The sequence below is a fragment of the Pteronotus mesoamericanus genome, unplaced genomic scaffold (assembly GCF_021234165.1).
Source record: "Pteronotus mesoamericanus isolate MK-2021 breed Mesoamerican mustached bat unplaced genomic scaffold, CSHL_Meso_final contig_78, whole genome shotgun sequence".
NCBI classification, from domain to species: Eukaryota; Metazoa; Chordata; class Mammalia; order Chiroptera; family Mormoopidae; genus Pteronotus; species Pteronotus mesoamericanus.
The window spans coordinates 14,831,513-14,853,934 of NW_026555258.1; the positions used below are offsets into that span (position 1 = coordinate 14,831,513).

General features: G+C 45.6%; 2 protein-coding genes across 6 annotated transcripts in view; one reads left to right on the plus strand and one right to left on the minus strand.

Annotated features, from left to right (window-relative positions):
* The window catches only part of ASTN2 (astrotactin 2), an 807,209-nt gene that overhangs the window by 592,171 nt on the left and 192,616 nt on the right, over nucleotides 1-22,422 (plus strand). The gene's annotated exons all lie outside the window — the stretch shown is intronic.
* TRIM32 (tripartite motif containing 32) lies at nucleotides 3,763-15,993 on the minus strand. 3 transcript variants are annotated; one of them, XM_054584476.1, is made up of 2 exons: nucleotides 15,935-15,993; nucleotides 3,763-6,810 (listed from the first exon to the last, which is right to left on the minus strand). In XM_054584476.1, exon 2 carries the CDS (start codon nucleotides 6,731-6,733, stop codon nucleotides 4,772-4,774), a length of 1,962 nt encoding a protein of 653 aa, XP_054440451.1. In that variant the 5' UTR covers nucleotides 6,734-6,810; nucleotides 15,935-15,993; the 3' UTR covers nucleotides 3,763-4,771. The 3 variants fall into 3 exon arrangements, with proteins under 3 accessions (XP_054440451.1, XP_054440452.1, XP_054440454.1); XM_054584477.1 differs by having other exon boundaries at nucleotides 3,763-6,813; nucleotides 15,935-15,979; XM_054584479.1 differs by lacking the exon at nucleotides 15,935-15,993 and adding an exon at nucleotides 15,660-15,734.

Below are 22,422 nucleotides of genomic sequence, written 5' to 3' on the forward strand. Positions count from 1 at the left end.
AACTGAAAAATCTCCATCAGCTCCCCATGAGGAAAAGGAAGACTTTGCCCCCTGCAATGGAAGTCACATGTTCTGAACCCCTCAGGAAATTTTCTGAAATAGATACTTTTACATATACTATCCCGTTCTCTTTTAATTCTTGCAGCAACCCTTTAAAACATAAGCTGCCATTTCATTTTACCAGGTGAGGAAACTCGCTCAACAGAGTGGCGATAGCTAGTACGTGAGCCGAGGTCGCATTGGTTGGCGTCAAGTAAGCAGCTGGACCCAGGTGGGGCTGCCGGGGTCCTCCTCCTACTGTCATATAATAAACACAATCAAATTATAGCGGGGGAATGCAAAAACCGTGGGGGCAAAACTCCACCACAGTTCTGGTTAAGAAAGTAATTACAATCATAGAGCCCAAAGGGGATTTTCGTGATGATGAAGTCCAACCTCCTTATTTTAGAGAGAAACTGATGCACATGTGTGGTGATCACCGGAGGCCATATAGCTAGTTCAGAGGCAGAGCTGTGATTCAGACCCTGACCAAGTCCAGCGACTTTCCCGCTGGAGCATGCAGGGTGTCAATCCCCGAGCCGCCTCGCCGACTTCAGACTTAGCCAGAGTACCATGAATATTAATGGTATTGACAAGAGAAAGCCTTAGGTCTGGAGTCTTAAGTGTGTATTTTGCTAAAGAGCCTCCTAGCTCATCACTGCCATGCTTGTAAAATTCATCCAGGCATCTCCCGTTTCATAGCCGTAATTATCTGGAGCTCCCTTGAGGGGCTGCACATCCTGAGTGCAAATCAGCAGCCTCACCAGGTGCAAGGTGGAGAGCCCTGAGTTTCACATTAGGCTTTGCCTCCTGTTTTCCCTCCTGCAGAGCTGGGGAACCCTTCCCTTTTCAGAAGCCATTAATTAGTGCTAGATTAAAAGTACCACTATTTAAGCAGTGCTTGCCCTACCCACAGGAGCACTGTAAGACTTGAGCCACGTTTACCCTGCTTTCTGGAATAATGAAGAGCCCCTCTGTGGACTGCCTCCTGCTGGAACATACATTGGTACTGACCCTCACCATCCTTCAGACACTGCCTACGCCTGGCCTTTGAGGAAGTCCGGGGCAGTGGAACACCAGGATTCAAATACTTAAGACAGGAAAGACTGAAATCATTTATGAGGAAGTAGACACATTAATAATCATTTAACATTAAATGTTTCTTTTTTGAAACCTTGCATAGTGCCTGGCTCACAGTAGACACTCAATAAGTACTGAATGAATCATTGCTCCAAAACCTTAAATTCTATATAATTACTCAGAATGATAAAGGAATGCAGGGCCTTAACCAACCTGTAAATCATTTTTTAAACTAGACCTTATGAAAGGGCTTGCCTGGGGATATTTACCCAATGCAAGGGGGCTGTGCTAGGGAGACCCAGGTTACTGGAGGACCCTTCACCATCAAGTCAAGTAAATAACAGCCAGTTACAATCTGAGGACAAAGTCCAAATTAGACACCATGGTATGTGCTTGTAGCTAGATATTAAATTTAGCCCTCAGTAAAGTTCATATATATGGGCCAATAATTGCAACATAATTTTTTATACAGTATGAGAAACGTGAAATAGGTAGAACTATAGGAAAAAGGAACCAGTGATCAGATTTATTTGGAGACGTGTGGCTGCGGGAGGTGATGCCTGAGAAAGGTGCTGGTTGCCCAACAGGAATCTGTAAAATGGGAAGGAGGGGAAGTATTGCTTGGAGTGGTCAGGCATCTTCATGCCACTCTTCTGAACAACTCTAATAAAAGATAGTAATTGCTATCACTTATTGAGTATGCCACGAACTCTATTGGGTACTTTCACGTCTGTGATCTCACATCTTCCAGGGATGTCCAACCTGCGGCCCAATACAAAATCCTAAATTTACTTAAAACATTACAAGATTCTTTTTTTTTTTTTTTTTTTTTTTTTTTGTGATTACATGTCACAGTGTGTTTAATGTGTGGCCCAAGACAACTCTTCTTCCAGTGTGGCCCAGAGACGCCAAAAGGTTGGACACCCCTGCTACCCTTCCTGGAGGCAGGAATCGGTTCCATCATTTTCCAGGAGGAGGAAGGATTAAATGACTGGGCCACAGCCCCTTGGCTGAGATGGGACTGGAAGATAAGCAAAGCTGTAGCGCAGTGGTTTCCCGAAAATGTTATGCAGCTTCACCAGAGTTTTGCAGCGGCCCACAGGTTAGGTGAGGGTGGCTAAGGCCTGTTCTCCAGGTCCACAAACCTTCTTCAACTACAGCAGCCGCTCTTTGATCAATTTTACATAGAGCCTTGCATGGAAGACTTTATTTGAATAAGGGCACTGCTGTAATGAGCAAATGGTTCTTGGGGTTATACTCTACAATTTATTCAACAGGGTAGATAACTGAAAGTTGACTGTACTAAGCACAGCCTAACATATTCACGTCAAAGAAGGAAAAACATTCAGCCCACACTTATTTCCATTCTGAGCCAGCAGAAGCCTGCCCTACTTGAGGGCCGAGGCACGAGTGCAGTTCGGAGGTGGATAGACCTAAAAGGCTGACTGCCAACAGTGATAGCATTTCTTTCCAAAAGAGCAGCAGCTAGAGGATCCTGGGCCTCGTGTGCATCAAGCCAGCCCATTTCTTAGCTGAAACCATGTGCCAAAGGCTTCAGCCACTGTCATTGCCTCAGTAAGTCCCCCACTGAGAGCAAAGACGGATCTGCTGTCAGCCGCCAGCACAGATAAAAGTGGCTCTGTTACCTAGTGCAATCATTTGTGATGCACCTTTAATTAGATCAGTTTCCTCTCAAGTATACAGTCTCTGCAAGTCAGATGCAATTTCATAATCAGAACATGGGCCCTTTCTCCAGGTAAAAATGCACAAGACACACCAGTTCAATGTCACTTTATCTCCTTTCCTATCCTTTGGCAGTGATTACAACAGAAGCCAAAACAACAGCAGCCACCACCAAAAATACAATTTTGAGTAGCTCAGCTTAGCAAACTGTCTCTGTGAAGGCAAGATAATAGCTCTCTGGCTTGCCATCAGCTCTGTGCCTAAAGAGCACGATGTGCTGCTTAGTGAACACCAAAGCTTGAGGAACATTGTCACAGATTCCCTCACCTACTTCTGGTCTTAAAAGCAAAAGCCTTCTTTTTTTTTGAACTGTAATATAAAGACAGAGCAGATGGTGGAAGGCTCAGTTTAGAACAGGGTGTGGGGGACTGTAGACCTTGGGGGCTGGTTCTTTACACGTATACAGGAATAAGATTTGGATCATCTTCGCATTTTGTTTGTTTGTTTTTAGGGTGACATTGGTTCACAAAACCATATAGGTTTCAAGTATACAACTCAGTGAAGCATCATCTACACACAGCATCATGCACCCATGATCCCAACAAACTCTCTTTCCATCTCCCTTTTCTCCCCCTTTGCTCACTTCCGCCCACCCCCACCCCCTTCCCTCTGGCTATCACCACACTGCTGTCTGTGTCTATGTGTTTCATACATCTCTGTATGTGTGTGTATGTAGATGTATTTGTTTTTTTTTTTGCTTAATCCTGTCATCTTTCATCTAGCCCCCAACACCCCTCCTCTCTGATAGATCTTTACACAGTGGTGCATTGGCCTGAATTTACAGCTGGGCTCTCAAAGAAGGCAGTGTCAGACACAGAAGCAAACATCATGGTGCAGTTTATCCATCTCTTCACCTTAAAATTCCATATTTAATTAAAAGACGAACACCAGGGATGGAGAAACAGATATCAGTTATTTAATGCTTGACAGAGGAATGGAAAACCCGAAATGAAGTATTATATGTACACTCACTTGAGGAAAACACAGAATAAGGACCCAATAATTTTCTTTCACTAATGAAATGCGATGCATCCCCCTTCCCACTTTGCTGGTACTGGCCTATGTTGTACAGTCCCACCGACAGCGCTCAGCACAGGTCAGTGGAGAGAGGTAGTGTGAAAATGGTGAGCTCCAGAGATTATCCATGAGTGTTTGCTGTGACAACATTAGCATTTCTGATTGTTTATTCCCATCTGCCTATGCTTTGGCACAATTCCAATCCATATGATCCCTTAAAAGGCAAGCACCTTCCAGACTAAAGCCTTCAACACCAACCAACTAGGGTCAACCCATTCTCTGTCACATCGGCAATTAGAGGGCAACCAGAGAAGGATAGCACAAAACACCTTGGTGGCACTAAGTGAAATGAGCTTTGACACTGGTGAAGGTGATCAGACCTCAAACTCCATGCCACAAGGATATGATGTCTGAAATGTCACTGAAATATGGAGCCGTCCCCACGGCTGAGTGCAGCAGAGTTGAAGAGGAAGTGTCACGGATGAAGTGCATTGTAATAGGGGAGAAATAATGGACCAGGGTCTTCAAAGCCAAAAAAGAGGAAGATCAACAAGGGCGCATTCAACACAAGGGCAGATTTCAACTACAGGGCAAGAGGCTCTCTGCGGAAGCCTCGGAAGTACCTAAGTTCTCATCAGACTTTAGCTAACCCCGTCATGGGTCCTGTTTGAGGCAATGCATCTGATGAAGCTCTAAGTTTTTGCGGGGGAGGGGGGCAGGGAATAATGCAAATTAAAAAAAAAAACTAAACTAAAATAGCTTCTAAAATTCTAGGACTAGCCAGCTGGAATGAGGACATAGGCCTGGTCTACTCCACAGTACCACCACCAACCGAGGAATAAGGGAAGAGAGGTTGGCTGGGGTACAGAAGACATATGTATTTTCTCATTCCCTAAGGGGTGGAATATCTTCTCAGATGGTAGCTGTAAATCTTGATGCAATGATCCCAACAGTCTAAGACCAGCAGCTGCCCCTTAGGAGTGAGGGCAATGCCCACTGGACAGGTAAGCCCCTCTCGAATAAGGACGCTAAAGCCTCCACCCTTAGGAAAGTGGAGAATTTCCTTGCGACTACTATCAGCCACGATGAGATCGCCACGAGCATCCACACACATGCCAGCAATGCAGCGGAAGTCCTCGTTCTCCGAGAAGAAGTGGCTAATCTGGCGACCCAGGTGCCCATCAGGGCCCACGGAGCCAATGGAGAAGCCACCCTCCAGGTGGTGCTCATTCTGACGATTCTCCAAATTGAGGCCCAATCCCTGGGTGAAGTAGATGGTGCCCTCAGCATCACAGGTGACAAATTTGGGGCGAACGGCACTGCAGAGGCAGCTGTATTTGACCACCCCTGCTCCTCGGTCAACGGTGAAGCACCAGAGCTTTCCTCCTTCCACATCGGTCACCACGAACTGGCCAGATGGAAGGGCTGTGATGCCCCAGGGTTTGCTCAGCTGGCTCCTGTGACAGGCCACACAGTGGCCATCCAAGGTGTATACCTTGAAGGAGTTGTCATAGCTGTCAGTCACACCGATCAGCCCGTGGCAATTCATGGCCACTGAGAGAGGAGTGAGATTGGGCAAATCGGCCCCTAGGAAGCTCAGCACAAAGCTGTCGATGCCACTGGGGCTGCGGCGGATCTCCTTCAGAAAGCCTTTGCGGGTGAAGACTTGTATGCGGTAGTTGCCACGGTCAGCAACCAGCACCTCGCCTTGACTGGTCACGTAGAGGCTGACTGGCAGGTTGAACATGCCTGGAGTGCTGCCCTTGGCACCCATCTTCTTGAGAAAGAGACACTGCTGAATACTGGAGGCCGCCTCAGAACCCCGCTGCTTAGCAGGTGAGGCCCTGGGGCTGGCAACCACTTCCTCGGGGCTCATGTCCATGTCTCTAAACGTAACAGAGGTGGAGGCTGCAGAGGCTGCAGCCTCCATGGCCCAGGAATCTTCCATGTTGACTGTCCGGGGCTTCTTAACAGCCTGCCCAATTTGGAGGGGGCCCACGTGGCCGACCTTGAGGAGCTCCACATCCTGCAGGGTAAGCTCTCGCGGCAGGTTGGCAGTGAACTCTGGCTCCTCCTCGTCAGCTGTCTCTTCCAGCAGTGCTACATCTGCCTGCTTGATCTTGGCCAGGAAGTAGTCACAGCGAGACACAGCCTGCACCTCCGCAATGTTGAGCAGGTAACTCTGCTCCTCCACCGCCTGGCTGTTGCATTTCTCAGCCTCAGCCAAAGAGCCTGTGAAGAACTTCCGAGAGCGAGCCAGCTCTTCCTGGACCCTGCGCTCTTCGTGCCCATACTCCTGGAGGACAGCTTTGTACCTTGCCTGAAGGTCCTTGGACACTGCTTCCAAGGCTACCTTCCGCCGCTGCAGCTCCCCGACAAGTTCCCGCAGATGGGCCAACTTCTCAGCAAAGTCCCGACGCCGCTCCTCGGCTGCCTCTTTCACGGGGAGCGTGCAGTGGCCGGGAGGCTGGTGGTCTGCCTCCCGGCAGGGCTCACACAGCACCACGCCACAGGTCCGACAGAACTGCCGGGGCAACCGCCGCCCGCAGGACCGGCACAAGAGCAGCCCCACGGCCTCGCTGAGCCCAGCTGTGTCAATGATCTTCAGCACTGTCAGGTTGTCTGTCAGCTGGGTCAGGCTGGTGATGCGGGTGATCTTGCTGCAAAAGGGACAGCGGACACCGTTGATGCTACTGGCCAGCAGCTTCTCCAGGCACTGGCGGCAGATGGTATGGCCGCAGTGCAGGAGCTTGGGCCGCAGCTGCTCCTCCGTGAAGGACTCCATGCAGATGGGGCATTCCAGCACTTCCCGGAGGGCGTCCAGGTTCAGGTGAGAAGCTGCTGCTGTGGCCATGGCTCTTCCTGGGGAGGGTCCTGCTAGCACAGCCCAGAACTGAAGAGCTTCCTAGTCATGCTCCAGAAGGTCGGAAGCTGCTAAGGAGAAAAAGAAGCCGTTACTCCAGTGCCTATATAAATTCGCTCAAGAAACAATTAGAGAATAGCTACTGTCCCTCATCCAGTCATTCACTTATATAACAAATATTTATTGAGGTCTACTCTGTGTTAGGTGATGGTGATTCACAGGAAAACAAAACAGATGAGGCATCACAGAGTGGATAAAACTCAGGTTCTGGAGCCTCTGATACTTAATTGTGTGATCTGAAGGAAGTAACCAAAGCTTCCCAAAGCTCAGTTTCCCCATCACCCATCTGTAAAACGGCAACAATGATGATGCCTACTTAATATGGTTTTTGGAGGGGTTAAAGAACAAAACGAATACGGTGCCCTCAGTATAGCACCTGACAAGTAGTATCTTGATGAATGCTGGTGACCATTTTTCTATTTTGTTTACACTGGTTTACAACTCAGGGTTTATATTAGGAGCAAAGCATAGAAAAATTACATACAGAAAAGGCTCACACACACATTTCTGCCACAGCACAGTGGATGGTGTGACGGATTCAGCCGGGAGGAGACAGGGGAGGCTGCCCAGAAGCAGTGACACTCCTGGGATATGCCACGAAATAAACAAGGCAACAGGGCATAAAAGCCTTTTAAGCAAAGAAAACGGCGCGAGCAAAAGCGCGGAAGCTTTTTTTATTGTTACATAGAGTTTATCATGTCATGTTTGGGGATCTAGGAATCATCCAGAGAAACAAAGAATTACGATGAAGAAAATTATGATGATTAAGCAAAAACATTCGATTAGAAAAATACATGAATCTTTCACTCCTCTCTCCTCCCAACTACTCATTTTTCCACCCATCTAAGGCTAGGTACCATGCGCTGTACTAGATACTAAGGTTTTCAGAATATAAGTTCTGTCATTCAGATGCTCAAACTTCAGGAAAGGAGACAAGAATATAAGTAAATAATAATCAGGGCAGAAAGTTAGTATCATAAATGAGATACACACTAAATTTGATGGAAGCTAAAAGGAATTCACTCTAATTTGAAGGGAAAAGGGATTCTTTGGAGGGGAGATGGGGGAAAGGAGTTCCAGGCAAAGGGCACAGTCTTAAGAAAGGTTAGAAATCGTGGGGGAGGACAAAACTTCAGTAAATTAGAAAGAGAACAGAGAACACATAGCCACTCCAGGTCTGTGTCTTCATCTGTCCTTGTAAGGTCAAAGCAAGCATTAAGTGAGGTAATGTATGTAGTACTTGAAAGCTAAGACGTGGCTCAGCACCAAAAAAGTCTTAAATAAATTTGTTTTCTTTCTTCTCATCCTTGGGTTAAAATTGTGGGAGAATAAAAGGGGTTGATACTAACTGGTTTGGAAGTTGGGGAACAGGTAAAAGAAGTCTTCATAGCCAAAACGAGCCCTTTAACTTCATTTTGATGAGTATAAGGAAGGAATGCATGTTTTGGAGCAAGGAACCAATCGATACATGCGAAGTTTGAGTGGAACGGAGGAAGGGGCTGAGAAACTAGTCTGGAAGCTATTGCAAAGTGCCTGGTGGAAGGATTGGGGAGTCTGACATAGCGAGCTGGTGGTGGCAAGGGAAAGAAGGTGGCGTTTGAGCAGTATTCCAGACGTGCAGTCACTAAGATTTACAAACTGAGTGGATTAGGGTGGGGAAGTCATGGAGCTCTGATAGCCAGAGACTCAAGCCCAGATGCTTTTAAAAATGGTAGTGCTTTATCAAGACAATTTATTTGAGGCTTGGAACACCCCCGCTGCATGCAGTGCATGCCACAAATACTCCCACCCTCCTCGAGCCGCATATGCTCCTGAAGCCGAACCGCAGAATCTCAGTGCTCTGCAGCCTTATGTCACTGTCAATTTATAGCCCGAATTAGAATGACTAGATTTGGCAAGGTGAGGCACACAGGTAAACTCAGCTCTTCTTAAATGCAAATCCTACAGCGGCATCTGTGCAGTCTCTTGCGAGGCAGATGGTCAATCATCACAGAGGAGGAGGACAGGAAGGGCAAGTGCTAGCTTGGTTTTAAGGACAATGCAGTAAGCTGAAGAGAGCTTTGCAAATGTCACACACTCTTTTTCCAGGCATGCAGAAGGCGAGTCAGTGCAGAGATACATATTACAAAATCCCCCAGAGTTAGCTTTGCATTGCCATCTGACAAATGCACAATGTATCTAACAATCCCACCTCCCTGAAATATATTTCTCTTTTACTGGACAGGAAATAGTATACATCTAGTACCTACTAGCAAGATACTATGATACATGCTTCATATAATCTCATTTAATCCTCATACTGGCCCTTTGAAGTGGGTGCTATTATTATCATATTTTATAGACTAAGGCTCAAAAAAACTGGCTCAAGGTCACAAAGGTCAAACATGTGGAGCCTTGCAAAAGAGACATTTTTAATTTTGCTTAACCCAACATTACTTCAAGCTATATTTTTTAACTGTCGTGTAGTACTTGGTAACAAATGTTCTCTAGACTATACTCTGGAAAATGCAGCCTTATAGCATATAATTTTCTCCACAAGGAAAAAGAAACAATAATATTATGAGATTAGCTGCTATAGTGTGATTTATAAGCTGAGTGACCCACTCCCACAGAGCAGCCTTGCAAAGTGTTACGACTCAAATCCATGCCTCAAGAAAATAACACAACGCATTACCACATACCATGCACCTATAAGGTCTCATGTAAATATCCGAAACTATGAATGCTGAATTCTGAAATGCCAGAGGTTCGGGGCAACAGTATAGAAAAACTGATAGAAACCTAAACTCAGGATCCACTCAAACCTCAAGTCTACACCAATAAAATAGCTTCGGTCCTCCCATCATCTGGGACAACAGACTGAGGGCAACATTTGGTGTTTGGATCCAGAGCCTGTTACCTTACAAAGCACAGGGACATCTGTGCTTCCCAGAGCCGGCGTTACAGATCAGCTAATTAAACAAGTCTGCCAACTTGTAAAAATACCAACAAATTCATTCCCTAGGTTGCTGGAATATCATATCACTTCCATCAGTTAAAAGGCTTCCTGCCTCCCAGTCTAAGATAGCCACTGGAAAAAACAAACCTACTCTGCCCAGAGCCAAGCTCGGTGTCGCCTCAGCTGTCGGCACCTTCACGGGCTCTGCGGCAGCGGCTACGTCAAGGAGTCCTTCCCCAGAGCCTTCATGCTTTGCCAAGGAAACATGAGTTTCTATCACAAAAGCATCAGGCATGGGGACAGCCTCCCCCAGGCCTGGAAAAAGCCTGAACCACGTCTCCCGTTCCCATGACCTGGGGGTACGGGATGCTGGCCTTAATGAAGCTAGGGGAGAGACAGGTACAGCCCCCTCCTCCAGGAGGGTACATCTGGCCTTTATTGTTAATTCTGAGGAGGATCCCGAGGGAAAACTCCCTTTGAACTTAGTTTCCCTGAAAAGACTAGGCAGGTGAACGAAACTGTCTTAGCGCCCCAGGTCTTTTAAGTTAGCTGCCCATTTCTGCCAGTGGTAACATGTAAAACCAATCAAAATGAACCCCCCCCCCAACATGTTATTTATCATCTTGGCTGCCTTCAAGAAACTTCCTCCTCACTTTGTACTCTTCACTACTGACTCCTTGCCTCCTCTCACCTCAGTTTATCGTACTCCCGTGATCTCCCCACAACCACCGCGCATCCCATGTGAAGCTAGCCTAGCTCTTCAGCTCCGGGCGAGAATCTGCCCCTTAAGGTGTGTTTGCTGCAGCTGCCCTGAGTCAGGAAAAGTTCATAGTCCGACAGTGACCTGATTTAGCCCCTCCGGGCACCCTCAGGCTTTCCCCACTGCAGGGCATAAACAGCCAGAGGAGCAGACAGACCCGGGATCACATCAGCGCTGTCAGCTACAGGTCGCGGGACAGTAGGCAAGTTATTCAATTCCACTAAACGTGTTTTCTAATTTTAGAAAAACGCTACTACGCCAACTAGGGATAATGCATATAAAGTGCTTCGCCTGGAAACTTGTAGGTATGCCATGAAAGACTGTTTCTAAAATTATGATAAATAGCAGTCAGGAACAGTATTAACAATAATAGCTAATACTAGTATTAACGAGACATTCAGTTTACAAACTGCATTTTGAAAGAATGAAGACTCTTTCCTCTCATGGCATCTAAAGATTAAGCTTGGAAGGAATCTGGTCGAGGACACTAAATAGCCATGCTAGAAACTTTTGGGCAAATAAATCCAAAACTTCTCTTGCTTACAAAATAAGCGGCTGCCGGTCATTCTTGCAGGGACTAAATTTTGAATGCTCTAACTAGTAGTGATCTCAGAGAGTCATAAAGATGAGTAAACTGAAAACAGGAGAGAGAAATCTAGGCCTCATTGATCATACGGCAGAACTGGGAACCATGGGCTTAGGGATGAGGCTTTCTAGATTGGAATCCCAGCTGTACCACTTCCCGTGGAGCCCTGGGCAACTTACTTGACCTCCCTAGTTCTCAGCTTATCTAAGAAAAAGGGGCTTCAAAATAGTATTTTCATCACAAGGTTATTGTAAAAATTAAATGAGATTATGTCAATAAAGCGCTTAGTACAATACCAAACAAAGTATACAATCAACTGTGCAGTAAATGATAGTTTTTTAGTAGCGGTGGCAGTAGCAGCTGCAGCCACCATGCAGCCAGTAAGAAGAAACAAATAGGCGCTTTTCAACAGGCAGGCCATACCCAGGGTATCAGAAACACACATCAAAAATCAACATTCTGAGCGTTCCTTGGAGATTGTTTTAGTGGACCTCAGAATAAAAGGATTAGAGATGACCTACAATGTCAAATCTCCATCCAGTGCCTGAATTCCCACCATGGGGCAGTTTCCTAAATGTCTCTATTTCCTATACCTCTATCAGCCCCTTGGGAGCTTAAGCTGTGAGCAAAACTGGAGAATTCTGGCAATGAAATAAATCTTTACTGAGTACCTACTTTGAGTCAAGCCCCATGAAAACACTGGTGACATAATTTCGAGCAAAAGGAGACCTGAAGAGAGCTCCTCACAGAACAACTGACCTGAACACAGGGTATTTGACTGGGTTTTTTTGCAAGACTTAATCGTATTTCCTTTCATGACAGCTTCCTAAACTGCATTTATTCTTCCTGCATCTGAATGGAATGCTAATCAAGTGCAAAACCATCTCCAGGCCACCAATGGTCACTCCCTGGGAGTGGCGAGCAGGACTGAAGTTAAGGAAGTCAGTGAGGACCCCACCTGACACCCTGTCCTATGTGAAAAAAGGATTCTGCAGGGTTTTTTTTAGGGCACTTAAGGCCCCTTGTTAACAGCTAGGATAAACTCAACAAGTTTTAGGATTGATCTCAAAGCTGCGTCGGTCTGGGACACACAAAACCCAGAAGGAAATGCTTGTAGGAAAGGAAGCTTTAGCTAAAATATGACAAGGACAGGTTAAATCAATAATAGTTTGCTAGAAAAATGCTTGCTTGTTCTCTTTTCCTACAAAACTGACAGACCTACAAAGGTTCCCTTGCACCTTCCACAGACATTTGGGTAATTGTCAACCCTGCCAATGCGACTCCAAGAATATAGGACAAGGGAAAAAAGCAAAGGTCTTGTCTCAATGAGTTGGAATGGACCCCCAACTCATCTTGACCCACTCAACTTTCTTTCAGTTCCTTTCTCTGCATATAACACACATAACTTAATCCTGAAATTCCGAGGAACGGCTCAGGAAGCAGATCCTGGGAGAGGTACAAGAGGAGATGGAAGTTTGGGGGAGCCTAGTGCGGGTTTCTCAGAGTCACTGAAATTTGGCGAAGCGACACTCAGTTCTATTCCAGCGTTCCCTTCCTCTCATAATTGCTATCTGTCATACAGCTACCCTTTACTGAATGCCAGGCACCTTTTATACGTATCTCTTATTTTTGTAATAACTATTTGAAGTATGTATTATTCCTCTTTATAACTAAGGAAACCACAGCTCAGAGAAACGCAATCTGTCCAAGGTCTCAAAGCTGATAAACAATAGAACTGAAGTTCAAATCCAAGTATGTCCACTCCCAGCCATAAAACCATATCAACTCAAAAGATGTCGCAGCTCCCGAGCTGATGAGGCCCTGGGCAGTCTGGCTGAGAGGCGGTGAACTGCACCTGGGGATATTTTAAAATCTGCTTGTTTAACCCGAAGCGGACAGTGGAGGGAGGGCCACGGAGGCAGCACATCAGTGTGCGTCGGCAGTGATCCATTCAAGGGCCTTATAAACTTTTGACTACCAACCACTCTCCAGACATAAGTGTGCGGGTTCTTTAGTGTTGGAAAAGCCCATTACAGTAAAACTAGTAAAACGTAACTTAGGAGTCAGACAAAGCCAGGCTTGCATCCCTGCTTTGCCATCCACTGTTTGGCCTTGGTGAGTCATTTCATGTAACACTTTTCTCATCTGTAAAATGGGGAATAACGCCTGGACTATCCACCAGATAACTGACAGGATTAACAGAGATGAGTGCATAATCACGCATGGTTGCAGCTGATAAGGGCAGACACTTGCCCAAGATCAACTGGCAGCAGAGGAAGGAGTTTAGACCTCAAGCCTCTGATTCCCAGGCTGATTCAGCTTCCATTATATACTGTCCTTAAGGGTGTGTGTAAATATTCCAGCTAAGTCTAAGGGTGCATGTGAATGACTATTCTAGCTAAGTCTCTTTCCTTCTAATCCACTTCTATGTTTCTGGACTGGCTTCAGAATGCTATCGCTAGTCCTGGAGCTGAAAGAACAACTGCTGTTATTCTGTCCCAGGGGAAAGATGCCTAAAAGGGATCATTCAGAACAATGATTATGACTGTCTTCAGCTGTCACTCTATGCTATGAGGTTTTTGTTGTTTTTTTTTTTTTCAGGCCAATGACATCATACCTCACTTCCTAGTCTCTTACACTTCATCCTTTCTGCTAACCTGAAGCTCCTTCCCTTATCTACCCACTGGTCCAGGTCTAAGAGCAAATCAAGAACAAAGTTCAGGGCTCCTCCTTACCTAATCAGATAGATTATTTGATATTTAGCAAAACTCGCTGGGAAGACCTTTCATTAGAGGGGGATCAAGCTTAGATAATAAGACTAAGCAAGTCCAGCAAGGAGAGGGGGGAATATACAGGGTTTCAGAGATGTGAGTAGGAACCTAGCCCTGCCATCCTAGCTATGGAGCCTTAGACAAGTCACTTCCGATGCCTCTGTTTCCTTATGTGTAAAACTGGATATAGTAAAGCCTACTTAGTAGGGCCGTTATGAAAACTAAGTCAGGATCAAGTTCACCAAGTCAGGAAGCGATAGAGCTAGGATTTGAATCCATGGTACCCCACTCTAGGGCAGGGCTCCTCAGCTTTGGCACTACTGACATTGGGACAGACCATTCTTTGTTGTGGGGGCTGTGCAGTGCACTGAAGGATGTTTCACCGCATCCCTGGTGTCTACCCACTAGAGGCCAGCAGTATCCCACACCTCAACTGTAACAACCAAAAATGTCTCCAGCCATTGCCAAATGTCCCCTGGGGGACAACACTGCCCTGGTTAGGAACCACTGCTTCAGAACTTGGCACAGGACTGAATGCTCAATACGTATGAGTTCCCCTTGTCTCTCTCTCTGGCCCAAACACTTCATTCACAGAGCCACTGCCTCTTCTGAGCTGTAATGGACTTTATATAGGATTAATTCAATCTACTCACTTAACTGCTGAGGAAAATAAGGCCTGAGATCATGTTCCACTCACTCCCTGGAGGTCTCACGTACCATCTGCTATCACAGCTTGGAGGGCCGGGCAAACGAAGCTTAGGTAGATGACCTTGAATAGTTTCCTGCTTCAGTGCCCCTTTGACCGCTCTCTTCTCCCCCAATCCTACCACTTTCAGCAGCCCTGGGTTCACAGGGTTCAGGAAAAGAGATCTTTGATTAATGAGTGAGGGAGATTCAGCCTCTCACGGAGAAAGTCATGCTCCTTCAGGATTTAGGATCTGTTGCTGAACCCCTGAACATTGCTAAACTTCATACGCTCATGGTTTCATACATCACTTCCAGGTCCTAGAGTCCCCAGAACTCTCTTTGTTTCCCATGCAGACTTAAATTCCTTTAGCAGCCCAGGACACCAACTCACGCATCTATTCAGAGTACCCGAATTCTGTAGCCCAGCTATGACATCCCCCACCCCACCGTTCCGTCCACCCCAAATCCAGTTTCCAAACCCTCTTACAGTATAGAATTCAAATCTTTAGGCCTCGGTATTGTAACCCTCACCAATTCTTCACTCACGTGCCCCACATCCCTGACACAGATCCTTTAATCTGTTCTCACATCTGTGCAGCCTTCAACCCTGCATTCCAGCTTAACACCCCAATCCCACAGCCCGGATTTCTGCCCTCCCCCCGATCGGATCACTCAGTTCCATCAGGCACTGTGCCACCCCCAGACCTTGCGCCTTCCTCTTTTACCCACCCCCACCCATGTCATGTGTTGTCATCAAATCTTCACCAGCTCCCTTCTTGCAAATACGGCACTCCTTCCCACTGATTCCTCCCAGAACTCGCCCCCCCTCCCCCAGTTTTCCCCAGATCCCATCTAGAATATGCTTCCTCCTTATCAATTAGGATAGACCCTAACCCTGCTCCCTCTGATCTCAGATGTTGCAGCCCCAGAATCTTAGCGCCCCCAGGTACCCTCAAATCTCCTTAGATTCTGCACCCCAAATGTCATCAGGACTCACAAATTGCCTTCATGTTTCCAAAATTCTGCACCCTGACCCCTCAAGGGCCTTCAGATCCCCTCCCGTCTCCCAGATGCTGCACCGCATCTCTCCGTGGGGCCCCCACATTACCGCATACCTCCCAACATGCTGCACCGCGAAGCCTCTCAGAGACACCTGCTCCCCGCCCAGAACTGCACGTCCTCCGAGCTCCTCGGTCCCACCGAATCCCTCCCTCGCCTGCCCCCTCACAGCCCCACCCCCACCCTGGTCCTGCCCCTCAGATCCGGTCCCCATACTCTGCCATTCGGGAGTGAGACGGCCACTGTACATCCCCCACACCCTGCCTCTCACCCGAGGCCCGTGACTCAGGCAGTGGTCCCAGGTCCCCAGACCCTGCTTCCCGCCCCCTACCTGACCGCCGGCGGCTCCAACGCGTCAACTGCCTCCAGCCCACCCGTCTGCTGCCCTCTGCGCACGCGCAGCAGCAACTCCCTTGGCAGGCGCCAATTCGCAGAGCCACCTGTCTATCACTAGACCCCGCTTCCTGAGGCATGCTGGGGCTTGTAGTCCGCCAGCCCTGAGTGCTCTGAGCCCCAGCAATTAGACGGGTGCAAGCTCTCAGCTGAGACCTGTGGACCTTGGCGATACACAGGTGAGCTGTTTCCAATGTAGAGATAACGAAACTGAGGCGAAAGCCCGGGGCCTGCCTAAGTTTGCTCAGAGAGTCGGGAGTTAAACCCTACTCCAATTTGCATCTTAACCCCTTTGCTAAACCAGGACCTCCAGGAGTGGTCCTCAGCAAAGCCAGAGCACCTCGCAGGATGGCGTCTCTGAACCTCAGCGTTCCATCCTGAGAAATGGGCCGAGGGAAGAACACAACTTGACTGTGGGGAAGGACAGAACCTGGAGTCGCTTAGAAAGGTAGTGCTTCTGGGCCCCTATTTCTGTCTGCGATATGCCGCCGAAGCCTAGAGACAGGTTTATCCGATGAACAAATTGCTCTTTGGAAGGAGTTATTTTTGCCTACGCACTCGGGAGGCACCCTCGGCAGATGTAGTTATGGGAGCACCCTCTGTAGCTCCTGTCCATACAGACTGAAGCTACTCAGTAACCCAAACCCAAGTCTAGCTTTGGGGTACCAGGGAAAGGGTAGGGTCTTCCCAAGCGGGCAGTGGTGTGGCCTACTGGCTGAGGAGGACCCACGGCCCATTAGTTTGGGGCCAGTTACTGGTTTCTCTAGGTGGCCATATAGTTTAGCTAAGGAGCAGGAAGGGGTCTGATGTAGAATGGGCTGGGACTTGAAATGCATTGCAGGTGTGGGACCCTGCACAATGATAAAACAAACAGAAAACAGTAAGAAAGCTACTCTGTTTGAGCTCTTAGTAGCTGGCTGTCAGCTAAACACTTCACATGCATGGCTTACTTAATCCTCATAAAGACCCTATGAGACCAGCAGTTGTTGCCCAGGTGATTAAATGACAAAGCCATATGTTCATAAGTATAAAGCCCAGGTTGGAACCCAATTCTACCTGAATATCCACCCTCCTAGCCTTGTTTTATCTCTCTGCCAATTTCCCTATGACTAAATGGACATGCAGTTTGCTATAACGACTAAAATTATTAATATATAGTGGTTTGCATTTAATTAACGGTAAATATATATTTAATGGTAAACATATATATCATAATTAGCTCTTACAGTCTCCGAGCTGATGGTCCCAGGAGCCCCAGCTTCCAGAATTTCAGATATTCAGGATAACGAGAGGCTGGGTCAGTATATTTCCTGGCCCCCTTCTAGCACGCCTGGGGGCTCCGTGCGCTTGGACTAGCATAGAGCTCTGGGGCTACCTGAGGCTTCACGGACAGGCTTGCAGTCCGGATAGGATTTGACCAGACAGGCCAGGAATGATCTGAAGAGGAAACTCAGTCAGGGATTAAAAGGCCCTGGAATAGATTTTGCTGAAAATCAGCACAGCCAATGAGTGCAGAGAGAACTTTCCAGGAGAGCAGGGGTGCTTGCTTCTCCCACTTTTCTGGGTTCCTGGGAACTCCAGGGTGCTCACTGCCTGCTCAGCAAGTACCAGGACTTGTAATTTGATGATTTCTCACAAAGAACTTACCAGTTTGGGCTTTAATTCCCCACTTCCTTGTAATTTTCACCAGTGGACTGTGAAATCCCTGAAAGGCAACACCCGTTTCTCGTCATATCTATTAGCACAGTACTCAGCACATAAGAATTGTTGAGTGAGTCAGACTCAGAAATGTGACCTTAGGCAAATCACATTCCCTGTCTGACCTAGACTTATTCTAGCTGCAGAATAGCTCAGTGAGGTCAGTTGGGTAAGAGCTGACAACTTAGGGCGCACCAGCAATATACCAGGTACTTCAGAGATAGTGTCACAAGTCAGAACTAATGCCCTCGACAAATGATTGAAATCAGTATCAGTAGCTCCATCTTACCCTTGCCTCCTGGGAAGTGTAGGGCTATGGTGCAAATCCAGGCCAGTCAAGCCCATGACATGCTCTGAACCACCACCACCTAAAGACCACCCGCATTTTACAACACCAGCTCTCCTTTTTTTTGCAGTGAGATTTGCTGGTAAGACTCAAAAGAGAGAAGAGATGAAAATGCTTAGGAAGTTAAGAATACGGGTCAAATCATAGCTGTCATTATGGACCATACAGCATGCTCCTGCCAAGGCAAAGGCACTCAGATGAGTTGTTATGAGAAGCATCACCAGAGAAGAGCAGGGATTGTCCTCTGGGTTTCTGCCATGCTGGAGACTCAGTGTGGCCTGTGTCACCGGAAGTGGCCAGTAGCCACTTTAGACAGGGATCTAGGGTACTTCTACCATCCCCCATGTCAGGTGGGGAAGATGGGAGAGATGCTGTCAAGTATTTTCTTCCCAGCCTTGAGACCTGACTTATATCCTCTTCTCAGACAAGATAGGCAGGTTGCACCCTGTTTGCTGAAAACCACAGGTACCAGCCCAAAGTCTCAGTTCAGGGCTGATGATATTTTTATATTGCTTTTATCCCAATCACAGAGAGAAGCTAATGGTACTCCTAGTAGTCTCGGGATGTAGTTCAAGCATGCCTTTACACAGCAACAACAACAACAAAAATAACAGCAGTTCTTTTTTCTTTTCTTTTTAAAGATTTATTTATTTTTAGAGAGAGGGGAAGGGTGGGAGAAAGAGAGAGACATCAGTGTGTGGTTGCCTCTCATGCCTCCCCTACCGGGGACCTGACCCACAACCCAGGTATGTGCCCTGACTGGGAATGGAACCGGCGACCGTTTGGTTTGCAGGCCAGCACTCAGTCTACAGAGCCACACCATCCAGGGCTCGCTCTTTTCTCTTAAAAAAAAAAAAATCTGTGTCTGACTCTCTTTTCTTTTAATATTTAAGTTACTTAACATTTAAATTAATTACCATACTGACTGCAGAAATCTCAGAGTGAAGTAAACACCCTAGGAAAACACACTCATTTTAATTGTGTGACTTTGCATACCCTGGTACAATGTTAGCATTCCTCATACACAGAAACATTTTAAAAGTATTCTTCATGGAGCACTTGAAGTACAAGTATACCTCAGAGATATTGCGGATCCAGTTGCAGATCTCTGCAATAAAGCGAGTATCACAACAAAGCAAGCCATAGGAATTTTTTGTTTCCCAGTTAGTCTATTAAGTGTACAAGGTCACATGTGTAGTTGTTGACAGGATTCAGTTTTTTAAGGTATAAAAACATGTATATACCTTAATTAAAAAATACTTCATTGCTAAAAATGCTAACCATCATCTAAGCTTTCAGTGGTCATTATTACAATAGTAACATCAAAAATCACTGATCGCAGATTATCATAAATATGATAATTTAAAAGTTTGAAATAGTGCAAGAATTACCAAAATGCAACACAGAGACATGCAATAAGCAAATGTTTTTGAACAAATGGTACCCATAGGCTTGCTTCAGTTCCGGGTCGCAACAAACCTTTACTTTGTGAAAGAACACAGTATCTGCAAAGTGCAAAGTGAAGCACAATAAAATGAGGTATGCCTGTATTCTATTCAGCATTTTAATATAATAGCTTTTCATTTAACATTTAAACCACCTGAATCAGTTACTTAGGACTGTCATAACAAAGTATCACAAACTGATGGCTTAAAACATAAGAAATTTTCTCTGTCATAGTTTTGGAGGCTAGAAGTCTGAAATCGAGGTGTCAATGTGGCCTTTCTCTGAAATCTCTAAGGAAGGATCTTTCTGTGCCTCTTTTAGCTTCTGGCGGCTCCAGGTATTCCTTGGCTTGTGGTAGCATAATTCCAATTTTTGCCTAGCTTCATGTGGCCATTTTCTCTCCCTGTGTGTGTGTCTGTTTGTTTTGTGAAGATACCAGTCTTATTAGATTAAGTATGACCTTCATCTTAGCTAGTTAAAACTTCAGTATGACCTCGTCTGACTAATTGTATCTACAATGACCCAATTTCCAAATAAAGTTACATTCTGTTATGCTGGAGATTAAGATTTCAACATGTATTTTGGGGGACACAGTTCAAGAATAGCATTGCCATATGAGCTAAGTATTGTTTTCTCCATTTACAATGAAAATCTTTAGTTTAACCTTTCTTTTGTTCTTTTTAAAGTGGGATTAATACTAGCAAAGTCACAAGATTTGAAGGAGCAAAATAAAATATTGGATTTTAAGCACTTACATTTTAGCATGTTGCCTAACATCTATTAATGTTAATTGTGATTATTATTATTATGAAGTTTGTTTGTTAAGTCCATCATTATGTAGTAGAAAAGGTGAGACCTAAAGTCAGACCTGGGTCAGAAGCCCAGTTCCACCCACCTGCAAGGTTCTTTTGGAGAATGGGTTAGAAGATAATTTGAAGTAATGCTTGGTAACTTGTTGCAAGACAAGTTATTTAACCTTGGACAACTGATTTAGCCCCTCTGAACTTTACTTTCTACCTTTGCAAAATGGGAATACTAATAGCTATCTACCACATAGGGATGTTGTAAATGTTAGATAACTTAATAGAGCTAAAGTTTTTAGAGCGCTGCCTAATAAAGAATAAGTGGTCTATGAATGTTAGCTACTATTATGTTATTATTATTGTTATTATTACTCTTCTCAGCAAAAGATTGTCTCTCTCTTATTAGCAACTGAATTCTGATGAGGAAGTGGAATCTCTTGCTTACAGGATGCAGGAGAGAAAATTAAAACTCTAGTTCATCCTAAGCAATTTTATCTGAGTCTAGAGGTTTATAATTGCTTAAATTTTCATGAAATAATACAAACTTATATCTGTCTACCATCTGACTTACCTATCATTGTATAACAAATTACCTCTAAACTTTGTGGTTGAAAAATGGCATACACTTGTTATCTTACAGTTTCTCTGAGTCAGGAATCAGTACAGCTTAGCTAGAACCTCTGCTTCATGGTGTCTCACTAGACTGCATCCCAGTTGTTGGCCAGGGCTGGGTTCTCATTCCAAGGTTCGACTGGGGAAGGATTGGCTTCCAAGATCACGGATGTAGTTGTTGGCAGGACTCTGTTGTTTAAAGGCTGCTGGACTGAGGGCCTCAGTCCCTTGATGGCTTTGGGAGGAGGCTGTCCTCAGTTCCTTGCCCCGCAAGTCTCTCCACAACAGCTTGTTTCCTCAAAGCCATCGAGAGAGAGTCTGTGAGCAAGACAGAAGTCATAGTCTTTTGTAACCCGGTCGCAGAAGTGACATCCCCTCAACATCGCTGTATTCTGTTGTTTGACAGCAACCCCAAGTGAGAGTTAGGGTTGAGTTGTTGTTTAGGGTCACGGTTAGGGTTAGTGTTAGGGTTAGCGTTAGCTTTGAGGCTGAGGTTTTGGTTTGTGCTAGGGTTAAGGTTCTATTATGATAAGGGCTACTTTTAGATTTAGGGTTAGGGTAAGGGCTCGGTTAGGTTTTGAGTTAAATCTAGGGGGAGAAAAAGCAAGTTACTCAGGTGGAAGAGAGTATAAGAGGCAGCGCCTATCAGGAGGTGAGATGCTGAGTCAGGGGCTGCCTTCCTCTTGCGCATCTCCTCCCTCCCCCTCCCCTCCTCATTCCCTTCCTCCCTCAGTTCCTCTTCTTTTTCTTCCAACCTCAATTTCTTATTCTGTGTGCACATGTATGTACTGCACGTATGTACATGTTCACCTGTCTGTTACTAGTCTACTTTCTGCTGAAACTCTTGACTATAACCTCCAAATGCCATAGTCAGACCCTGTGTTTCTCAGTCTAGCCTAAATCTGGCATATGGTAAGTGTTCCATAGATGTTTGAATTCAATTTAAATCTTCAGCATGAAGGAGCATTTCAAAAGAGTGAGCTTTCTCCACCACTTTAATATAACATTATATCGCTTAGACTTAGATAAATATAAACATTTACAAAGTTCCCCTTTAACCTGTTCATGCATTTATGATGATGCTGAATATTTAACAAGTGTTTTTCTAATAAATATAAGTTTTTATATTTATTTACCATGGAAAAAAATGTTTGAAGAGTTTCTCTGGCCTTCATAAGTTGTCAACCTGATCACAGTTTGTCAAGTTGCCAAGCCTATCTTTGAACATTTAACCATCACAAAGAGACTGTGTAAATGTCCTTGTGCAGGGAGATTTTTTTGGTTTGTTCTTGTCATTTTGTTTTGTTTTTTTATTTCCTTGCACTTATATGGAAACAGGTGATTCAAAACTTTGAAACTTTATTTTAATATCACATATATTTGTGTACATTGGCCAGACCCAATTTGTAATGGTTTGCACTAGTGTGGATGGTCAAAGGTCCGCAGTAATCAAATCTTGGCTGAGTAGGTGCTTGACAAATGCTAGTAACAGTGAAGGCTTGCCCAGAGAACATTCCCTGT